The 20807-nt window shown below is 48.1% G+C and overlaps 1 protein-coding gene across 1 annotated transcript in view; it reads left to right on the top strand.

Moving 5' to 3' along the window:
* Fam227a (family with sequence similarity 227 member A) overlaps positions 1-20807 on the top strand; it is a 57200-nt gene that overhangs the window by 11824 nt on the left and 24569 nt on the right. The window contains exons 3-10 of the mRNA XM_036209115.1: positions 744-826; positions 6356-6425; positions 6993-7072; positions 9209-9355; positions 11259-11360; positions 12622-12726; positions 15639-15762; positions 17918-18025. Of these exons, the coding sequence (XP_036065008.1) occupies positions 744-826; positions 6356-6425; positions 6993-7072; positions 9209-9355; positions 11259-11360; positions 12622-12726; positions 15639-15762; positions 17918-18025 (819 nt within the window). The remainder of the gene's footprint in view (positions 1-743; positions 827-6355; positions 6426-6992; positions 7073-9208; positions 9356-11258; positions 11361-12621; positions 12727-15638; positions 15763-17917; positions 18026-20807) is intronic.

Genomic DNA, 20807 nt, shown 5'->3' with positions numbered 1-20807 from the left:
ATGGAGGTGAACCAGGCTCCCACTGACATTGTAGTTGTGCTTGCACAGGACACTGGAAGGCAAGCTGGTGCAGGGCACACACCTGAGGCAGGAAGATCACTGCATAGACATCCTGTCTTCCCCTGTCAAAAACTGAAACAAATACCCAGAAGGAACGTCCCCAAGACTGACAGAGAGGCTGAGGCAGTGTGGATGCCTTTTCCTTGGTTTGCACTTCCCAAGGTGACTAACACAGGAAACTCACTTTCCGCCTCTGCCTCCGCTTTCTTTCTCTTCCTCCTCTTTCTTGTTTTTGTTTGTGTGCTTGCTTTTTTTCTGTTTTTTTTTTTTTTCTTTTTCTTCATTTTTCCAGAGCTGAGGATCGAACCCAGGGCCTTGCGCTTGCTAGGCAAGTGCTCTACCACTGAGCTAAATCCCCAACCCCTCTCTTTTTGTTTTTATTTTAGACAGTCTAGATATACACTATAGGCTAGCCAGGAGATCACTATGAAGTGCAGGCTGGCCTCAAACTCAAGGCAGTCCTCCTGCCTCAGCCTCTAAAGTGCTGGAATTACAGAGGAGAGCTCATACCAGTCCATCGATTTTCATTCATGAGAGCGACTCACTTAAACAAGAGGAAGCCATGAATGTTGGCAGAGGGAATGAATCAGAGATGGTGTAGCCTGGACCACCCTCCTGGCCGAGAGACCCTTCTGCGGTGGTGACTGCTTCCTGGAGAGTTTCCTTAGCAGCTTGCCTCCCAGCATGCATTGTTGGCTCCATGAGCCAGGTGAACCAGAGGATTACTGAAATAGACCTGAGATCCAGCCTGTGGACCAGCACCTCCGTGAGTTAACGCAGATGCCAGAGCTGAGGCAAAGGCCTTTAGGAACAAAGGGTACTAGGGAGGGTCATCGAAGTGTTGCCCTGAGGGCCCTGCACATCTCCTAAGGCACGTTTGTACAGTTGAGATTTCAAAGTTCACTTTTTAAAAATTAACAAACTTGGAGTTGGGGGATTTAGCTCAGTGGTAGAGCGCTTGCCTAGCAAGCGCAAGGCCCTGGGTTCGATCCTCAGCTCCACCAAAAAAAAAAAAAAAAAAAAGGAAAAGTTAACGAACTTTAAAAAAATGTGTGTGTGTGTGTATGCCATATGTGTGTGGGTGCTTTTGGAGGCCAGGAGAGGGCATTGGATACCCTGGAGCTGGGGTTACAGGTGGTTCTGAGCCAGTGTGGAGGATGGACACTGAGCTCGGGTCCTCTGGAAGAGCAGCCAGTGCTCTTAACTGCTGAGCCATCTCTCCAGCTCCAGCAGGCTGCTTCTTAAGAGAAGTTTTAAGTTCACAGTGAAATGTATACCATATGCCCAACCCCCACACATGTATAGCCTGTCCATCAACCTCTCTCTCTCCACACTGCAGTTACAATCCACAAAGCCACCCTGTCAGGGCATTACCGCCCACCTCCTAGTTTATCGTGGGCGTCCCTCCTGATGCGCATGCGGAGTATGGACAGTGCATACTGATGTCTGTCTCTGCGGTGCCAAACAGAACAGCTTCACTGCCTCAGCTACTGCACTCTGCCCTGTGTCTCTCCTCACCTCCTAACCTCTGGCTGCCACTCACTACTGTCTGTGTGGTTTCACCTCTAAGGAAAGCATGACGTTGGAATCATGCCGTGCAGGTTCCTAGAATGTGCATCGAAGGTTCTTCCTTGGGCTTCCATGGATAGCTCGTTCCTTTTCAGCATTGGCTGTTACTCCCACTCTCTGAATGTACCGCAGCTTGTTGGTCTACTCCCCTCTTCAGGGGCGTTTTGGTTGCGCCTGTGCTCTGGTAACTAAGAATAAAGCCGGGCATCCCTGTGTTAGCTTTTGTGTCCCTGTGAGTTTTCAGGCCTTTTGGGTAAATACCAAAGAACACAACATCAAAGCCGCTTCCAAGGTGTTGCCCTTCCACCGGTGAGGTCCGGGGTTCCTGTGCTCGGGATCCCCCCCAGCATCTGGTGGTACCAGTGTTCTGAACATGGCTGTTCTGATGGGTGTGTGGTAGTGTTTCACGTGTTGATTCGACCACACCGGCTGTGTGGCATCTTTTCATTGCTTGTTCACCATCTCTGTATCTTCTTCTCCTTCTTTTTGGTTTTTCGAGACAGGGTTTCTCTGTGTATCCCTGGCTGTCCTGGAACTTACTCTGTAGATCAGGCTGGCCTTCAACTCAGAGATCCTCCTGCCTCTGCCTTCAAGTGCTGGGACTAAAGGCCTGCACCACCACTTCCCGACTTGGAGAAATCTTTTATTGGATGTGCCTTTTGCAGATATTTTACCCCAGTCTGTAGCTTGCCATTTAATTGTTTTGACAGTGTCTTTGGAAGAACAGATATTAAAAATGTCAATGACTTTCCACTTCGTCCTTGGCCGTTGGTGTCATGTCGAAAGTCATTGTCTGTCCCAGGACCATTTGGGAGCTCTGACTCTACCCTCTGTGGTTCTAGAGTTTTACCTTTTACATTTAGGACGGTCGCCCGTCTTGAGGTGGTTTTTGTGACTTGACTCCTGCAGTTTTTACCTCTGTTCACCCATGCTGAGCTCCCAGCAGCGCATCAGTAATGGGGTAGGGTCTCCAGGGGTACCCCAAAGTTGCTGCCTCGGGGATCCTGCTTCGGGGAGTTGATCCCCTGTCTCTCTGCCCACCTTTTCAGTTTGGGGCAGCCACCTGCTCTGTGGCTGCAGTTTCCACAGTTTTGAGAAGAGCCGTTGATGTTTCAGCGTGTTCAGACTTTTCTTGCAAGGGCAGAGTGGTGACTGTGGGTCCCTTACTTGATGCCTGGAAACCAGAAGTCTGCAGACTAACTTGGTTTCGTATTTTACTTTTAAATCTAAAGACCTTCCATAATTCTCAAACATACCTGTGGCTTGCTGGTCAGTGCAGGGGCTCCTGCACATGTTATCTTTGCCTGTTTCACTGTGTGTTTTTTTTTTTTTGTTGTTGTTGTTGTTGTTGTTTGTTTGTTTTTTGTTTTTTTGAGACAGGGTTTCTCTGTGTAGCTTTGCGCCTTTCCTGGATCTCACTCTGTAGACCAGGCTGGCCTCGAACTCAGAGATCCGCCTGGCTCTGCCTCCCCAGTGCTGGGATTACAGGCATGTATCAACACACCTGTCTTATAGTTTAAAAAATTTAACTAGCCAGTTAATATATGCTGTTCCATAATATCCAGACTGTCTATAAGTGAAAAGCGAGAGCCGCTCATTCCTTGACAGCTCTCCTCCCTGGAGGTAGCCATTGCTTTTCCTACACCATGGATTGTTTCCAGAACTTTTATAGGCTATTATTTTCACAGGTTCTACATTCCTTTGGGTTATTATTTTTTCTGTCTGTTAAAAATATATATAAGCAGGATCATGCTGTAAATACTCTCTTACAGCCTGCTGGTTTTTACAGCTCTACAGTTTTACTGATTTATTCATTTTTAAAATAAATACCTTCTTGATATTGGCCTGCCCATTATTTTAGTGGCTTCATAGTATTCCAAAAGTTGGATACAGCATAACCAATTGATTCTCTAATGATAAATATCTCAATGGTATTTTAAAATATTTTTTAAATTATTTATTTAGGTTTTTTGTTTTTGTTTTTGTTTGTTTTGTTTTTTGAGACAGGGTTTCTCTGTGTAGCTTTGCGCCTTTCCTGGTACTTGCTTTGTAGACCAAGCTGGCCTCGAACTCACAGAGATCCACCTGTCTCTGCCTTCTGAGTGCTGGGATTACAGGCGTGTGCCGCCGCCGCCGCCACTACCACCACCGGGCCTATTTATTTAGTTTATGTGCGTTGGTGTTTTGCCTGCATATTGTCTGTGTGAGGGTGCCAGATCTTCTGGAACTGGAGTTACAGACAGTTGTGAGCTGTCATGTGGGTGCTGGGAATTGAACCTGGATCCTTTGGAAGAGCAGCCAGTGCTCTTAACCATTGAGGCACCTCTTTATCCCCTAAAATCTTTTTATTTCTGTGTGTGTGCCATGTATGTGCAGGTGCCCAAGGAGTCTAGAAGAGGACTTTGGACTCTCTGGAGTTGGAGTTACAGGCAGCTGTGAGCTGCTGGGTAGGTGCTGGGCTCTAAACTCGTCCTCCGGAAGGACTCTGAACTGCTGAGCCGTCTCTCCAGCCCCTCTTTGGCATTGAGCATAGTGAGCATTAGCGCACAGTGAACATATGAACGTTTCTGGGCATGGGCTTTAGGGCTTGGTCTAGTGTGCTTCTTGTTGCTATGATTAAACACTTACTAAAAGCAGCTAAGGGAGAAAGGGTTTGTTTTCTCTTATAACCTACAGTCTATCACTGAGGGAAGCCAAGGCAGGAGCCTGGAGGCAGGAACTGGAGCTGCTTACTGGCTTGCTTTTCAGGGCTCCCCCAGCTGCCTGGCTTCCTTCCTTTCTTTTAGATTTATTTTATTTTATATGTATGACTGTTTGCCTGCATGTATGTATGTGTACCATGTGTGCCTGGTGCCATCGGAGGCCAGAAAAGGACATTGGATCCCCTGGAACTGGAATTATGGATGGTTGTGAGCCTCCATGTAGTTGCTGGGAATTGAACCTGGGTCCTCTGAAAGAGCACCAAGTTCTCTAAAGCACTGAGCCATTTCTCCAGCCCATTGGCTTGCTTTCTTATACAACTCAGAACACCTGCCCAGGGGTGTCACTGCCCACATCAACCATTAGTCAGGAAAATATTCCACACATATGGCCACAGGCCAGTCTGATGGAGGTCCCTCTTCCCAGATGGCTCCCAGTTTGTGCCAAGTTGACAAAAAGTGAATCACCACAGGGCTCATTTGCATATGTCTGCAGAATATAGACCTGGAAGTAAAAGTTTTCAGTGGAATAAATATAGTCAAATTCCTTTAAAAAAAAAATTAAATGTGTGTGTGTGTGTGTGTGTGTGTGTGTGTGAGAGAGAGAGAGAGAGAGAGAGAGAGAGAACATGCATGCTTGCCATGGCACACATGTGGAGGTCAGAGAACAGCTTGTGGGAGTCGGTTCTCTCCTTCCATCACGTGGGTCCTGGGAACCAAACTAAGGTCATCAGGCTCTGTGACAGGCGCCTTTATGTGCTGAGCCATCTGGCCGGCCCCAATCTTCTTTTCATACAAGCGAAGCCGTTCTTTATGAATGAGGAGGGGACCACTAGCATCAGTTCCCAGCCCACCTCTGGGATTGGAGTTCAGTTGTGAACAGCAGTAGAGAACGTGGACACTCTCCCTGGAATGACTCTGTGCATGGACATCCTCATGCGGGGAGGGAGCACCAGGTGTGTGACCTTCCCAGTCAGACTGCAGGGCCTAAAATTCCTGCCAGCAGTTCTCTTGAATTCTGACTGGAGGGAAATGACCCCCAACATCCGGTAAAAGGCCTGACACTATCCACCTACCTGAGGGCATTCACAGGGATCGGATGAGTTGTAACACATGCCCGACCTGGTGACAGCAGGGACCGTGCATGTCTGTTGAGTGCACATGAAGGAAGTCTGCATAGGTCTGTCTGCTGTTACCTTTATGTACCTGACTTGACTGTGAGGTCACTTCTACCATCCCAGAAGCCGTCCTGCCGGGTGACACAGCCAGCACTCCCACAGACAACCCGACCCAAGCACAGCTAGCCCTCACTGACCGTCAGTGCATTGTGAGGGCCACTAACATTCACGTTCCTTTCTTTTTCTAAGGTGAGGGTGGGGAGCATCAGAGATACAATGGGCTCTGGTGAGAGGTCCAGGGTATACTGATTGATAACAATGTTAGTCCCTAGTAAGCACCTGTTCGACAGCTCTGTGCTGTTGTGAAAACACACTGAATATTTTCTCTCAGGTCCTTAGAGGGACCATGGAAGGTGGGTATTATTATTACCTTCTTTTGTTGGGGGGTTGTTTCGAGACAGGGTTTCTCTGTGTAGCTTTGCGCCTTTCCTGGAACTCGCTTTGGAGACCAGGCTGGCCTCGAACTCACAGAGATCCGCCTGCCTCTGCCTCCCGAGTGCTGGGATTAAAGGCATGCGCCACCACCACCCAGCTATTATTACCTTCTTTGCACGTGTGTACCTGTGGGTTACAGTCAGAACCCTGTCTGCATCTTGTGCTCCTCAGAAGTGGAGCCAGAAGAACAGCATAATGCAGGGGTACATTGGCCTCATGTCAGTGACAGCGAAGGCCAAGGTCCCTACCACCCAGGGGGAAGAAAACAGGTACTTGGCTCCATACTCTGTTTCAGGCTTTTGGATGCCAGGAAGGGAAACCTCCCATCCCTGACCCCTGTCCTCTTCCCTAGCATTACATCAGTCTCTAACGCCCCTCTCCTTCCTTTTTTTCTTCTTCTTCTGGTTTTTGAAGGCCATTGAGGACTATGAGTTGGAGAAGAAGTCTTTAAAAGAGAGAACTCACAGCAGCCCAGGAGACAAAGGCAAAAAAATCCTTTCTCAGCCTGAGAAGTGTTTTTGTGGGGTTTGATTTTTGATTTTGTTTTTTAAAGATTCTTTTTAGCGTTTTTGTTTTGTGGTGCTAGGCATGGATCCCAGAGCCTGTACATGCCAAGCACATGCTCTGCCACTGAAGTGGACCCCCCCCCTTTTTTAAATCTTTGAAATGCAATTGAGTAGGAATCCAGAGTTCCACCTGAGGGTAGTTTTTTGACCTCTTCAGTAGAATCCTTCCATCAAACTGGACATTGCACAAGGATGGGGTCACGTGGGACTGACTATCCGCTAGGTGACACATCATACCAGGTGCTTCCATCCCTGTCCCTTCATACAGCCCACCTGGTGGCGCCATCAGATATATTTGACCAGGAGAGTCCTGCTAGGAACAGGAACTTGCCTGTGCAGTGTCCTGTCTTCCCCACGGCTCCCAAACAGATAGGCCAGGACCTAGCAGGCTGCTGGTCCCCCAGCAGCCCTCCCCAGCAGCCGTCTTAGCTCTCAGTAGCAGGTGCAACCACCGCTCCTCATGTCTGACTTCCCTCCCTCTTTAGTCAAGCCACCAAAGGAAGAGCTGCCGATAACCTGCAAAGGCTCAGAGCTCCGGAATGCCAAGTTGATCCTGAGCAAGAGGGTAAGAGGCCAGCGCTCTGTTGCTTTCCCAGCGGTTTCTACCATGCACAAAACGGGTTTCGTTCCTCAGGAAGGAAGATTTGCTGCCTAGGCAGTGATGCATAAAGTGCAGCATTCGCTTTTTCAAAGATCTGGCGATACTTTAACACTAGAATTGCTCACGTCACTCTTGAAAGGGCCGAACCGAACCCAGCCCTGGCAACAAGAGCGTTGCAGATTCCTGTGTCTGTGACTGTGAGATCTGAGGCATCTCCGCTTAGAAACAGGGTCCTCCAGCTTCACCGTGATGGTGCCACACAACTCCGTGTGTCCTCTGCACAAGAGGTTCCCGTGTCTCCACTCTCCTCACCAGCCAGGCTGGTGCTGGTGATCACTACAGACATGCCAGGAAGCTGACATGACTGTCCCAGGTCATGCAGCTTGTCAGAGGAAAGGCATGGCTTTCCTCTCAGTTCTCCAACCCAGGGCCAACCCCCTCTATTGCCACCAAGTCCATCTACAGCTGTCCTTGTCAAGGTTCACTACCACAGGCTGGGGTTGTGGCTCAGGGAGAGTGCTTGCCTAGCATGCACAAAGCCCCCGGGTTCTGTCCTCCAGCATTGCTAATTTTTCTTTAATTGCAAAAAGAACCCCCAAAAGTTGGTTATTTAAACTATACAGATCGCTTGTACCCAAAGCCTTAGGAAACAATGCATTATCTTTTCTGAAAAAATTTTACTATATGTATTGTTTTGGGGGGGTGCACATGCCATGGCACACATGTGAAGCCTAAGGCCGACTTGCAGAAGTCAGTTCTCTCTCCTACATAGTGAGTCCCGGGGCTTGAACTTGGGTTGGCAGACTTGGCAGCTGGCATCTTTACTCACTGACCTGTCTTGATTGCTTCTGTTTCCATTACTTTTTTTAAAGGATTTTTATTTATTTATTATGTATATAGCATGTATGACTGCAGGCCAGAAGAGGGCGCCAGATCTCATTACAGATGGTTGTGAGCCACCGTGTGGATGCTGGGAATTGAACTCAGGACCTCTGGAAGAGCAGCCAGTGCTCTTAACCGCTGAGCCATCTCTCCAGCCCGCCCCCCCCCCCCCCGCTTTTTTTTTTTAAATATAACTTTTAACTTCATAAATTCCATAACAGCATGGATCCTGTTGGTGGTAGACTCTGTAGTGAATTGCCTCACATGCCATTGATGGGGTCTGGGTGGGTCCTGCCTGAGGTGGCATGTGGAGTAAATGGCAGAGTGACCTCTGATTCAGGATCAGCAGTCATTCAGCAAGCTGCTCTCTCATGGTCCCCTCCCATAGCCAGTTTATAGAAAGTGAACAACTAGCCCTTCACAGGGTATCCAGTAGGTGCAGTAGGGTGTAATGATACATACTCAGTAATGAGATATATTGAGACAGTTACATCATTTGATACAATATTACTGTTTTAAGAAAATCATGCTAGCTGGGTAGTAGTACCACACGCCTTTAATCCCAGCACTTGAAACTCTGTCTCAAAAATCATGCTAAATAAATGACCCACAGGGGAAGGTATGTATGTGCTCTAAGATATTAATGACAGTAATATTGAAAGTAATCAGGGAGAAGTCAATTAAACTGTAGCAGCTTAAATGGTATTTTTGTTTGTTTGTTTATTTTTTCGAGATAGGGTTTCTCTGTGCAGCTTTGCGCCTGTCCTGGAACTCACTCTGTAGTCCAAGCTGGCCTTGAACTCATAGAGATCCGCCTGCCTCTGCCTCCTGAGTGCTGGGATTAAAGGCGTGCGCCACCACCCCCTGGTTTAAATGGAAATTTTGAGAACAGTATACACACACACACACAGACTGGAGTAATCTAGAGTGAGGTTAGGTGACTAATGTAGAAGATAAAAGTGTGTATGTGTTGGAGAGACAGGTGTGGGGGGATTAAAATAACAAATGTATTTGGAAATCTTTGCTCAGAGCCTTTATGGAAAACAGAGCTAAGGTAAGCAGATGTTGGGGAGCGGTGCTGGGGTTGGGAAACCCTTGTTTGCTCCCTGTCTATGAGTCTGTTGGACTGTCTGTGTGTCGAAGGGGAAGGCATGTTATTGCTTTAAACTGTCAAGATGATGGACTCCATTTTCATAGTGTGCTTTTGTTTTTCTTCAGAAAACAGCAGATAAGAATCTGCTGGCAGAGCTGCACCAGCACCCCCAGTTTGACGAAACTAGGCCCAACAAGCTTCCCAACGGCGTGGACTTCTGTGACATGGTGGGCAATGTGATCCGATCTGAGAAAAACCCCCTTAGTGGCAAGGTAAGGAAGAGGGCAGGAAGTCAGCTCTGCCCTGGCTGTGCACGCATTCGTGTTGAGGTCAGAGGACACTGAGAGTGATGGAACCCGGTCATCAGTATTGGCAGACTTGCTTTTAGCTCCTGAGCCATCGTGCCAGCCCGTGCAGTGTGCCTTGATCATGTGTCCTATTTAAAAAATAAAAAAGAGCTGGAGCATGCACCTTCATAGGTGTGGGTCTGTCTGGGGCCATCTGCTGTTCTGTGAGCTGCTCTGTGGCACATTGGTGAGCCTCACTTCTGTTTCTTTCTAGTCAGAACAGTTATGGCTTTGGTGCGAAGTATCCCCTAACAAAGCTCATGTGCTAAAGGCTTGTTCCCATGTGTGATGTTCCGAGGTAGGGTTTTGGGGAAGTGACTGGCCCTGAGGGCTCCGTCTTCAGCACTGGCATACTGATGAAGTCCTCATTTGGTGACATATTGGGGATTCTGTCAGTTGCTTTTGTCACTACTGTGACAGACTACCTGATGGAGACGACTTAAGGAAAGAAAGCTTTGTTTGTTTATTTATTTATTATTTCTGTCTCTGAGAGCTCATGGTGTCAAAGAGAATTTTAGTACATCATGGTGGGGTGGCAAGGCCGAATGGATCTGTCTCTGTCTGTGGCAGTGGGAGGTGGTGGCTGCTTGTTTACATGGCAGTAGATAGGAAACAGAGCAGACAGTAGACTGGAACTAGGCTTAGGCTAGGCACCTTGAGAACTGTGCGTGCATAGAGCTTTGGAGGGAAGAGTGTTGATGCCCAAAGATGCCATGTGCATGTGTGAGGCAGTGCCAGAGGCAGGCGACAGCTGTGTGGAGGTCTGCAGAGGGAAAACGCTCAGAGTGCTCTCAGTGACCGGGTAGCTGGGTTTCTCTGTGTAGCTTTGGAGTCTGTCCTGGATCTCGCTCTGTAGACCAGGCTGGCCTCGAACTCAGAGATCCGCCTGCCTCTGCCTCCTGAGTGCTGGGATTAAAGGTGTGTGCCACCACCGCCTGCCTGGTCTCTTCATCTCTTATGGTTACATAATCTCTGTCCCCCAAACAGCTCTCTGGTCATTGGTCATGGATCCATTAGCTCTTAACTGGTCAACCCTCCATTCCTGGGACTCACATGTCAGCTGTACTCACTGCTGCGCACACACACACACACACAGACACACACTCCCTGTCTCTATTTATCTCTCTTCTTCCCTTCTTTTCTTCTCCTCCCCTTCCTCCCCTCTTCCTGGCTCCTTCCTGCAGCCCGGCTGTGGTGAGTCAGTCCCACCTGAGTGAGATGAAGAGATGTTTAGCCAGTAGCCACGGAACTCAGAGATCCGCCTGCCTCTGCCTCCCGAGTGCTGGGATTAAAGGTGTGCGCCACCACCACCCGGTGGTTTTCATTTTTGACTTATGTATGTTTATGACTGATTCAGTAGACTCCTAGGCTCTACACTTGACATTTGTGTAGTAACCACACAGGTTTGCAACTGTTGCTGTCCAGCGGTGAGAAGGAGGGGTACCTGGGTGCCTCCATCTAGAGTTGTGGGTTCCTAGTACTGGCTCTGCCACTTGCTGGTCATATTCCTTTGGGTAAGTCCTTTGAGCTCTGTGGTCCTCAGTGTCCTGAACTGTGGGGTCTCAGTTTCCTAGTACGTGATAATAATGTGGGCTCAAAGATTCCAGCCAGGTTAAGAGGGAAATGTCATGTCACTTAGCATAGGGCCATGAAAACCATGAGGACTCAGTGAAAGCTTAGGGGCCTTTTTTTGTTTGTTTTCATGGTTAGGGACTCAGCCCTCAGGAGGCTGAGGCAGGAGAATCACAAGCTCCAGGCATCTTGAGCAACAATAGCAGTAATAATAACAAAGACCACAATACTAATGGGAATTTTGTTTCTTTTCCAGTCTTACTGTTCAGACAGAGAATTAGAGAAGTTTCTGTCTTCTCCCTCCTTCAGCGCCATCTGGCTGGACAGCTTTTGGTGGTTATTTCATGAACGGTATCAGGTAAATGTGAATCCGTGTCTCCTCCTCGCTTACCTTGCTTTCCTGTGGAACAGAGCCCTGTCTTTAGCGTGGGCAACAAGTCCCTCTGTTCCCATGAGTCACCTCTGCAGACAACCTGTCACCTCCCTCCTCAGGCCCCGCCCATGTACCTAAACTTTTGCTATTACCCAGTGCCCTGCAGCTCCCCTGAGCTTGCGCAGATAGTCTCTGCTGAGTCGTGGCTCCAGGACAGGGGTGAGAGAGAGCTTGGGACCTCCTGGCCCAGAGTTGGGAGTTTTTTTCCCTGACACTCTGTGTGTGCTTATGTGGACAGCAGGCAAGCAGCTCCTTCCTCAAAGCATGGAAGCTAACTCTCTAGGTCAGTGGTTCTCAACCCATGGTTGCAACCCCTTTGCGGAGGGTGGGGGAATGGGGGGAGGGCCTGCGTGTCAAATGACCTTTCACAGGGGTCACATGTCAGATACTTACATTACAATTCATAACAGTAGCAAAATTACAGCTATGAAGTAACAATGAAAATAAGTTTATGGGGTCAAGATCATGATGAGGAAACCCACAGAGACAGCTGACCGGTGCTAGTTGGAGCTCACTGGCTCTGGACTGACAGCTCGGGAACCTGCATGGGACTGAACTAGACCCCCTGAATGTGGGTGACAGTTGTGTGGCTTGATCTGTTTGTGGGGTCCCTGGCAGCAGGGCCAGGACTTACCCAGGTGCATGAACCTGGCTTTTTGGAGCCCATTCCCTGTGATGGGATACCTTGCTCAGCCTTGATACAATGGGGAGGGGCTAGGCTCTCCTTCAACTTGGTATGCCAGACTTTGTTGACTACCATGGGAGGCTTTACCCACTCTGAAGAGTGGATGGGGGTAGAGTGGGAGGGAGGTGAGGAGGAGGGAGAAAGGGAGGGAGAGGGGGAACTGGGGTTGGTATGCAAAATGGGAAAAATTTAATAAATATATTTTTTTAAAAAAAAGAAAAAGAAAGTAAGTTTATGGTTGGGGTCACCACAACATGAGCGACAGGAGTAAAGGGTTGCAGCCTTAGGTTGAGAACCATTGCTCTGGAGAGTAAGGTTTCTGACCCTGAGAGCAGTGCTTTGCCTGAATCGCAGATGCATGCCAGCTGTGGTGGTGCAATTCAAGACCAGCCTGGGGTCACCTGGTGAGGCCATGCCTGCAAAAACAACAGATAGAAAGCAAGGCAGCCCCTTGGCAGCCGCAGCAGGCATGCTGGTAACTGTCTGTCTCTCACCTGACAGCCAAACAAGGAAATCCAGCACAAGCTGTTTGACCGAATAGCCCGAAATTACGCCATCCTGCTGTTCAAAATGGTCCGGACTCACTATGAAGAGGCGCTCATCAAAGTGAGTGTCACCTGCTGCTTAGAAAACCCCTCTGCTGGCAAGAGAATGCTCCAAACAGGCTTTCCATAAAGGAGTAATAAGTACCCGTGCCTGAGCTTATAATTAAGCCATTGATTGCAAAGAAGTATGACTGAGTCCTACACTCACTGGGGAAGACATAACGATATGTTTTGAGTTGGGAGAGGGGAAGCAAGTTATTCAATGTTTTAAACCAATGTGTATATAGCAAACACACACTTTGTTACAAACAATTGTGTTCATGATAGATTGCATTTCTGGCAGTGGCCCCATGAGTTAATATTACACAAAGGTGACAAGCCGTTATAATTTGTGTAAGTACGGTCTGTGGTATGTATACAATGATGAAGTCACCTATTGATGCAGTTCTTAATGTATTCTTGCCATTAGATGGTGATACAATTCTGTGTGTATATGCACACACATGCACACCCAAGAATAGAAAAAAAATCTGGAAAATATCTGCCGAGTTCTTAGCAATGGCGAGTGAGGTACTGAGAGATTTCATTTCTCTCTCTTTTTTTTTTTTTTTTAAGACACGGTTTCTCTGGGTAGTTTTGGTGGCTGCCCTGGATCTCACTCTGTAGACCAGGCTGGCCTTGAACTCACAGAGATTCTCCTGCCTCTGCCTTCCGAGTGCTGGGATTAAAGGTGTGCGCCACCACCTCCTGGCAGCTCTCTATTTCTTTTTTTTTTTTTTCTTATTTTTTTTTTAAGAATTAAAAACTCTTTACGTATCTATGTGGGTGTTTTGTCTATGTATCTGTATGTGCCGTGTGCACGTAGTGCCAGCAGAGGCCAGAAGGGGGCCTTGGATCCCCTGGAACTGGAGTTACAGTTGTCTGTGAGCTGCCGTGTGGGTGCTGGGAATTGAACCTGGGTCCTCTGGAAGGGCAGCCGGTGCTGTTAACTGCTCCACCATTCTTCTGTCCCCTTTGCTGTTCTATTTCATGTTTCTATAGTATCTGAATAAGCTTGTGATGTGAGAATGAGAAGTGTAAACACGTGTCTACGTTTTCTGTGGATGTGTATATGACCTAAAGAGATTGTGGAAGAAGTGTGTCAATATTTAGATAATTTGCAGGTGAGGAAAGACAGTGTAAACAGGATGCGGGAGAAATAGCCATAAAGCAAAAGGCTGATAGATTGAACTATGTATCCATACCATATGTGTGTGTGTGTGTGTGTGTGTGTGTGTGTGTGTGTGTGTGTGGTGTATATATATATCAGACTGGCCTCAAACTCACAGAGATCCACCTGCCTCTGCCTCCGAGTGCTGGGATTAAAGGCATGTGCCACCACTGCCTGGCCAGATATATAGATATATAATGAGACAAGGTATCACTCTAACCCAGTCTAGCTTCAAACTGACTATGTAGTCTTGACTAGCCTCAAATTCTCCATCCTCCTGCCTCCAATCCAAGTGACAGGATTATAAGCCTGTGTCACTACACCTATCCACTGACTGTGTAGTTTGTTTGTTTTTTTTAACTACTACACACAAGATGAAGATGTAAATAACAATCTATACAGAAATACTGGTGGCATCTTTTTAGATTTGTTTTTGAATGTGTATGAGTGTTTTGCCTACATGTATGTCTGTGCACCATGTTCATGCCTGGTGCCTGTGGAGTTCAGGAGGTGGCACTGGGCCCCCTGGAACTAAAGTTGCAGATGGCTGAGTTGCCTTGTGGGTTCTGGAAGTTGAAACTGGCCCTTCTGCAAGAGCAGCTAATGTCCCCCACCCTTGCAACCCCCCCCCCCCAGCTGAGGACCCAACCCAGGGCCTTGCACTTACTAGGCAAGCGTTCTACCACTGAGCTAAATCCCCAACCCACAGCTAATGTTCTTAACCACTGCACCAACTCTCCAGCACCTGGTGGTGTACATGCCACACAGCATAAAGAACTGTTGCAAATCAGTGGGAAAATTCAACATCTTGGGCCTGGAGAGATGGCTTGGCAGTGAATAGCTCTTGTCGCTCTTACGAAGACATGGGTTTAGTTCCCAGCACCCATACGGTAGCTTATAACCATCTTTAGCTGCAGTTCCAGGGGATCCTATATGTTTTCCTGACCTCTGCACGTACCCAGCATACATGTGTACATGAATATATATGTAGGCAAAACCCTCAAGTCTAAAACAAATTTTTAACAAATTGGACATCTCATAGATCCATGGATAAAAGTACAAAAATGAGAAATTTACCCAGAAAGAAGTATGGATAGGAGAAAAATTTAGCCACAAAACAAAATGGAAATGATGGGTTGGGGATTTAGCTCAGTGGTAGAGCACATGCCTAGCAAGCACAAGGCCCTGGGTTCGATCCTCAGCTCCAGAAAAAAAAAAATGGAAATGGAAATAATAATTGACCAGAAATAGAGTACTTCTCAGCATGTGTGAGGTCCTAAGGTCAGTCTCCAGCATCACACTGAGAAGAGAGGAGAGGACCCCCTTTAAACTTTGTATAGTGGTTCACACCTGTAATTCCAGCATTCAGGAGGCTGAGAGAGGATTTTCATAAGTTCTTGGGCTGCATAGTGAGTTCACCTCATTATTTGGGGGAGACAGTGATAGGGAGATGCATGTGTATGTTAGTGTAGACATCTCCATGTCGTGCTGTTTCCTGGCCTGTGCTCTGAGCAGAGTGTAGATGCACTGAGCGGTAGAACACTGTGGAGGCATGCCAGGGGAAGGTGGAGGTTGCTGGCTGAGCAGAGCCTAGTTCCTGAGGAGCATCCTCAGTGACATCCGGGGATGGGGAGACAGCCCAAGACAGAAAGGAAGGTAGCCTGGCGTTGGGAAGGAATTTGGTCACAGGTTCTTGGCTCAGCCCGGGCTCTTCACTGAGAGCAGAGGCGCTGGGACTCATGCTGAGCTCTGCTTCTCCCCAGAGGCTTCCGTCGCTTCTGAGCAAAGCCCTATACACCAGCTTCTGCTGCTGCTTCCCCCAGTCCTGGTTCAACACCCACGAATTCAAGTCGGAGATTTGTAACACCATGGGCCTGTGGATCTCAGGTGAGAGGGGAGGGGTGCCTACCGACTAGGGAAGGAAGTTAGTTCAGAACTGTTTTCCACCAGAGGCATCACTCTGCATTACCACAGCTTTCCTGTTCTCTCCTTGACAGTGAAGAGTCTGAGCTTGGTGCTGCGTGTCTTCATCCCTCGTGTTTGAGAGGCTATAGCAGGGATTTTGAGGGTTCAAGGCTAGCCTGAACTCATAGCAAGACCCTGCCTTAAAAATCTCAATGAATATTGCAGCCAAAATGAACCATAAAGTTAAAGCTGGTGCAGTCTAGGCACTTGGGAGGTAGAGGCAGGAAGATTACTATGAGTTTGGGTCAGCCTGGGCTACGTGGCAAGTACCAGGCCAACCAGAGTTGCTTAGACCCATCTCGGAACACCAGAGAGGAAGAGAGAGGGAAGGAAGTGGCAAGGGAGGGAGAGAGAGGGACAGAGGGACAGAGGGAGTTGAGCTGCAGTCGCTAGTCCCCTTTCCTTGTAGACAGTTCTGAAACATGGCTGCCTGACTGGAGTCTGTGCTTCACCTCATCTGCAGGGAACAAGGCAGCAGGTATCGGTTCAGCCCTGTTATCCATGCTCCAGTGACCCCAGAGCACATGACCCATGTGGCCAGCTCCACGTTGGCTTCCCAGCAACTTTATTCCTTTCCCACTTCCCTTTTCTCAGCCTAGAACCTTCCTGAGATGGTTGAATGCTGCTATTTATCATGAGATTTTTGCTGGCTAGATATTGTATGAAACAGGCACCTTTGACATTTTAGGTTGGGAACAAGAAGGATGAGAAGGTCACTTCCTCATAAGGAGCTTTGTCACCATGGCTAAGCGTTCCAGTGTCCAGTAGGAAGCACAGCTGGATGGTAGAGGAGGAGGAGCTTGCTTTGGAGGATCCCTGTGCAGACCTCCTAGGGCTCACTCCATCCTTACCTCAAGGAGTCACACAGAGCCTATTTATCTACCTGCTAGGGAGATGTAGCTACGAGTGTGTGATGTCTCTGCCCAGGAGAAGCACATCAGAGATTCAGTGGCCAAGGTTTCTTTCAGGGTCCTCTTGGAGACACCTGTGTCTATCTGGTGTCTCAGTCCTGAAGGGCTGGCATTTAGCTAGGTCACATTCTATACTGACAGCCCAAGAACAATAGTTCACTCATTAAAAGTAGTTTTGTAGCCGGGCGGTGGTGGTGCACGCCTGTAATCCCAGCACTCAGGAGGTAGAGGCAGGTGGATTTCTCTGGGTTCAAGGCCAGCCTGGTCTACAGAGCTAGTCCAGGACAGGCTCCAAAAGCTACAGAGAAACCCTGACTCGAAAAAACAAAAAAACAAACAAACAAAAAAAACAAACAAACAAAAAAAGTAGTTTTGTGTCAGAACAAGGAACAATTTGCCGGCTGTGTTCCCAGACTCTAGCCAAGGCCTAGCCTTGCAGGCCTTTCTAAGGCCGGAAGCCTGGGGCCTGCTGTATGAACTCGTCACTGCGTACCCTTTCGGCCCCTGAACGTGAAGGGTTAAAGAAGTTCAAGAGCAAACAACTGAATGCCATGTCCTTGACCCAGGGTTGTCCCCTCCAGAGCTCGCTAGGTCTCTCATTTCCCACCTTCTTCCTGCTGCGCCTTCTCCCTGGTCCTGTGTTCATCTAACTAATCACCAGAAATAAACCTCCCGGCTACTCCTAGTGCACAGTGGCTCAGATTTCCCCAGTGACCCCTGGAAACATCATTTCTGGTGCTCAGTTTAGCCTGAGAGTGTGTTGAAGAAACCTTCACCGAGCACTTACTTATTTACTGCTGCTGGGTCCAGCAGGAGGCCCTGGGGACCCAGACATGGCCGCCCCAGCCCCTGTTCCTGGGGAAGGGAGCTCGTAGTCCAGCAAGAACGATGGGAGGCGAGTAGGAAAGTGGGTGACTGTGGTATCGTCGTTAACACTTGTCACAGAGTCACACACCCAGGCACCAGAAGAAGGTGGGGCGGGTGGCATTGCCCCCATTCTGCAGGTGAAGAACCCCTCTAGAGAGGACATGACAAGGCCAGGACAATGCTGCCAGCAGCTCTCCGGTTCCCTGTAACCAGCAGGGGGCTCAAGGCCTCTGGTTCCCTTTGTCCTCACTTTGTTCTCACTGGTGGAAGTGGCCATCACCACTCTTGGCTTCTTTTAGGGACATATCCTTGCCCACAGAGCTATGACAGTTGGGACTACTCAGAACTGGATCCAGAGAGATTCCGGAGAGAAGAATTAATGTTACAGAGCAGTCGACTTATAAGGGGTAAGTTCCTAGCTCTGGCCCTGTCTCTTCTGCTCCCTTACACAACCCAGCCACAATGTAACTGAGGCAGAGTACTGAGGCATTGATGTCTCCGCCAGGTTCTCTTTCATGGCCTTCCAAACTGTCCATCAAATGAATACAATATCAGTGTTTATGAATTTGAGCAGTAGAATTTTACATTGGGTAGAAAGGCTGGGGACACCCGGTTCTGGCACGGAGATTGCCTAGTATGTACAAGACCATGAGTTCCATCCACAGAGCTATAAGCAAACAAGCAAATCTACCCTCTTGTCTGCCTGTTCTCCCATACTGTACCAGGTCTGTATGTTCTAGTATCTATGAGGCCTGTGTGTTCTATGTATCAGGTCTGTATGTTCTAGTATCATCTATGAGCCTGTGTGTTCTGTGTATCAGGTCTGTATGTTCTAGTATCATCTATGAGGCCTGTGTGTTCTGTGTATCAGGTCTGTATGTTCTAGTATCATCTATGAGGCCTGTGTGTTCTGTGTATCAGGTCTGTATGTTCTAGTATCATCTATGAGGCCTGTGTGTTCTGTGTATCAGGTCTGTATGTTCTAGTATCATCTATGAGGCCTGTGTGTTCTGTGATAGGGTCTGTATGTTCTAGTATCATCTATGAAGGCCTGTGTGTTCTGTGTATCGGTTATGTTCTAGTATCATCTATGAGGCCTGTGTGTTCTGTGTATCAGGTCTGTATGTTCTAGTATCATCTATGAGGCCTGTGTGTTCTGTGTATCAGGTCTGTATGACCTAGTATCATTTATTAGGCCTGTGTGTTCTAGACTCTATCAGGTCTGTATGTTCTAGTATCATTTATGAGGCCTGTGTATTCTAGACTGTATCAGGTCTGTATGTTCTAGTAACATCTATGAGGCCTGTGTGTTCATACTCCATTGGGTCTGTATGTTCTAGTATTGTATGTGAGGTCTGCATGTTCTATACTCTATCCGGTCTGCATGTTCCTGCATCATCTATGAGGCCTGTGTGTTCTGTACCCTATTGGGTCTGCGTGTTCTTGCATCAGCTACGAGGCCTGTGTGTTCTGTACTCTGTCAAATCTGCATGTTCTAGCAGTGTCTATGAGGCCTGCATGTTCTATACTCTATCCAGTCTGTATGTTGTACTATAGAATATGGAAAGCTAGTTAATAGGAACCTAGGAGTTTACTGGTTCCTGGGATTTGCTGGAACCTCTGTGTACTGTTTCATCCCCATGACAACCAAGTGAACTTAAGGAGACCCTACGTGCACGTCACAGATGAGAACACTGGTGGTCAGAAGAGTAACTTGCACAGTACCAACTTTTTTATTTCCTTCAACGTGTCATGTCATAGACATGTATTGGTGTCACACACCTCTAATCCAAGCACTTAGGCTGAGACAGGAGGCTTTTCTCAAGTTAGCAACCAACCTGGTCTACTACAGAACGGAAAATTCTACTGCTCACATGTCAACTACACTGAGTACTCTACAGCTCATTGCCATTGCCATTTCACTTTGGCGGCTTGTTTAAGAGTCTGTGGTTGTCACGTCACGTCACGTCACGTCACGTCACGTCACGTCATGAGCTCCATGAGCCAGGTCCTGGGCTGAGAGTATCATTGGGCATGTGAGCCTTGCCTCTCCTCCCTATCCGAGGGCAATGGGAGGCTCTTCAGCCATATGTGGATTTTACCCACCTTGGGTGGGGACAGGGTGCAGCGGTCACACGGAGCAGTACCAGGACACCAACAGTGCAGTGCAGAGCATTCACACTGACATGTGAAGGTTCATGTTTCAAATGGGTGGAGGGGAACCCACTGGTGTAGAAGCTGTGGAGGTTCAGTCAATTGGAGCCTGCAGCTGAGCGAGGCCCCACCACCTGCAGCCACAAGCTGAAGTATCCATTTGGGGTTCCAAGGAAGAGCCTGGCTGTACCCCTTGCAGAGAGCAGGCTGCAGTGTTGCTCTGGAAATGGTGACAACGCCCCCTTTCCCAGGACCAGAGCCTGCCTCTGCTGTCACTGTCCTAAGCAAACAGACATGCTTTCCCTAGCCAGTGGATACAGATGGGGTTTCTCTGTGTGTCCCTGGCTGGCCTGGGACTCCCTCTGTAGACCAGGGTTTTATTTTGTTTTTCTAAGTGGGGAGAAAAAAAGAAAAGAGAAAGAAACCAGTCCTCAAATTGTCTTTATCCTTGCCTTTAAGGATTAGCTATGCTCATTATTTTTCGTTTTGATGCATCGAAAGTTTAACAACTTACTTTATTATCATATTGATGGCTTTTAGTTTTTGGTGGTTTCAGGGCTCAAACCCAGAGCCTTACTTAGCACATGCTAATCCTAACTCTAACACTACAATGCCCCAGCCCTAGATTTTTTTTTTAGATTTATCTTATGTGTATGAGTATTTTGCCTGCATGTATGTCTGTGCGCCACATGTGTGTGCTTGGTGCCCACAGAGGCCAGAAGAGGGCGTTGGATTCCCAGGAACTGTAGTTGCATGTGTTTGTGGCCACTCTGTGGATGCTGACAATGGCACCAGGTCCCCTGGAAGAGCAGAGTGTGCTTCAACCACCCAGTCATCTCTGTAGCTCTGGACTTTCCTTTTCAAACTTTTAACCCAGCCAGGCCTGTGGCACACACTTCTAAGCTGAGGCAAGAGGACTGCAAATTAGAGACCAACCTGGTTTCTAGAGAGAGTTCAAGGCCAGCCAGGGCTAGATAGTAAGACCCTGTTTCAAAAGCAAACAAACAAAACACATTTAGGAGGAGTCAGGAGGCC

The sequence above is a fragment of the Onychomys torridus genome, chromosome 16 (assembly GCF_903995425.1).
Source record: "Onychomys torridus chromosome 16, mOncTor1.1, whole genome shotgun sequence".
NCBI lineage: Eukaryota > Metazoa > Chordata > Mammalia > Rodentia > Cricetidae > Onychomys > Onychomys torridus.
Note: the sequence above shows the minus strand (reverse complement) of the source record. Positions and strands in the feature narration are given on the sequence as shown.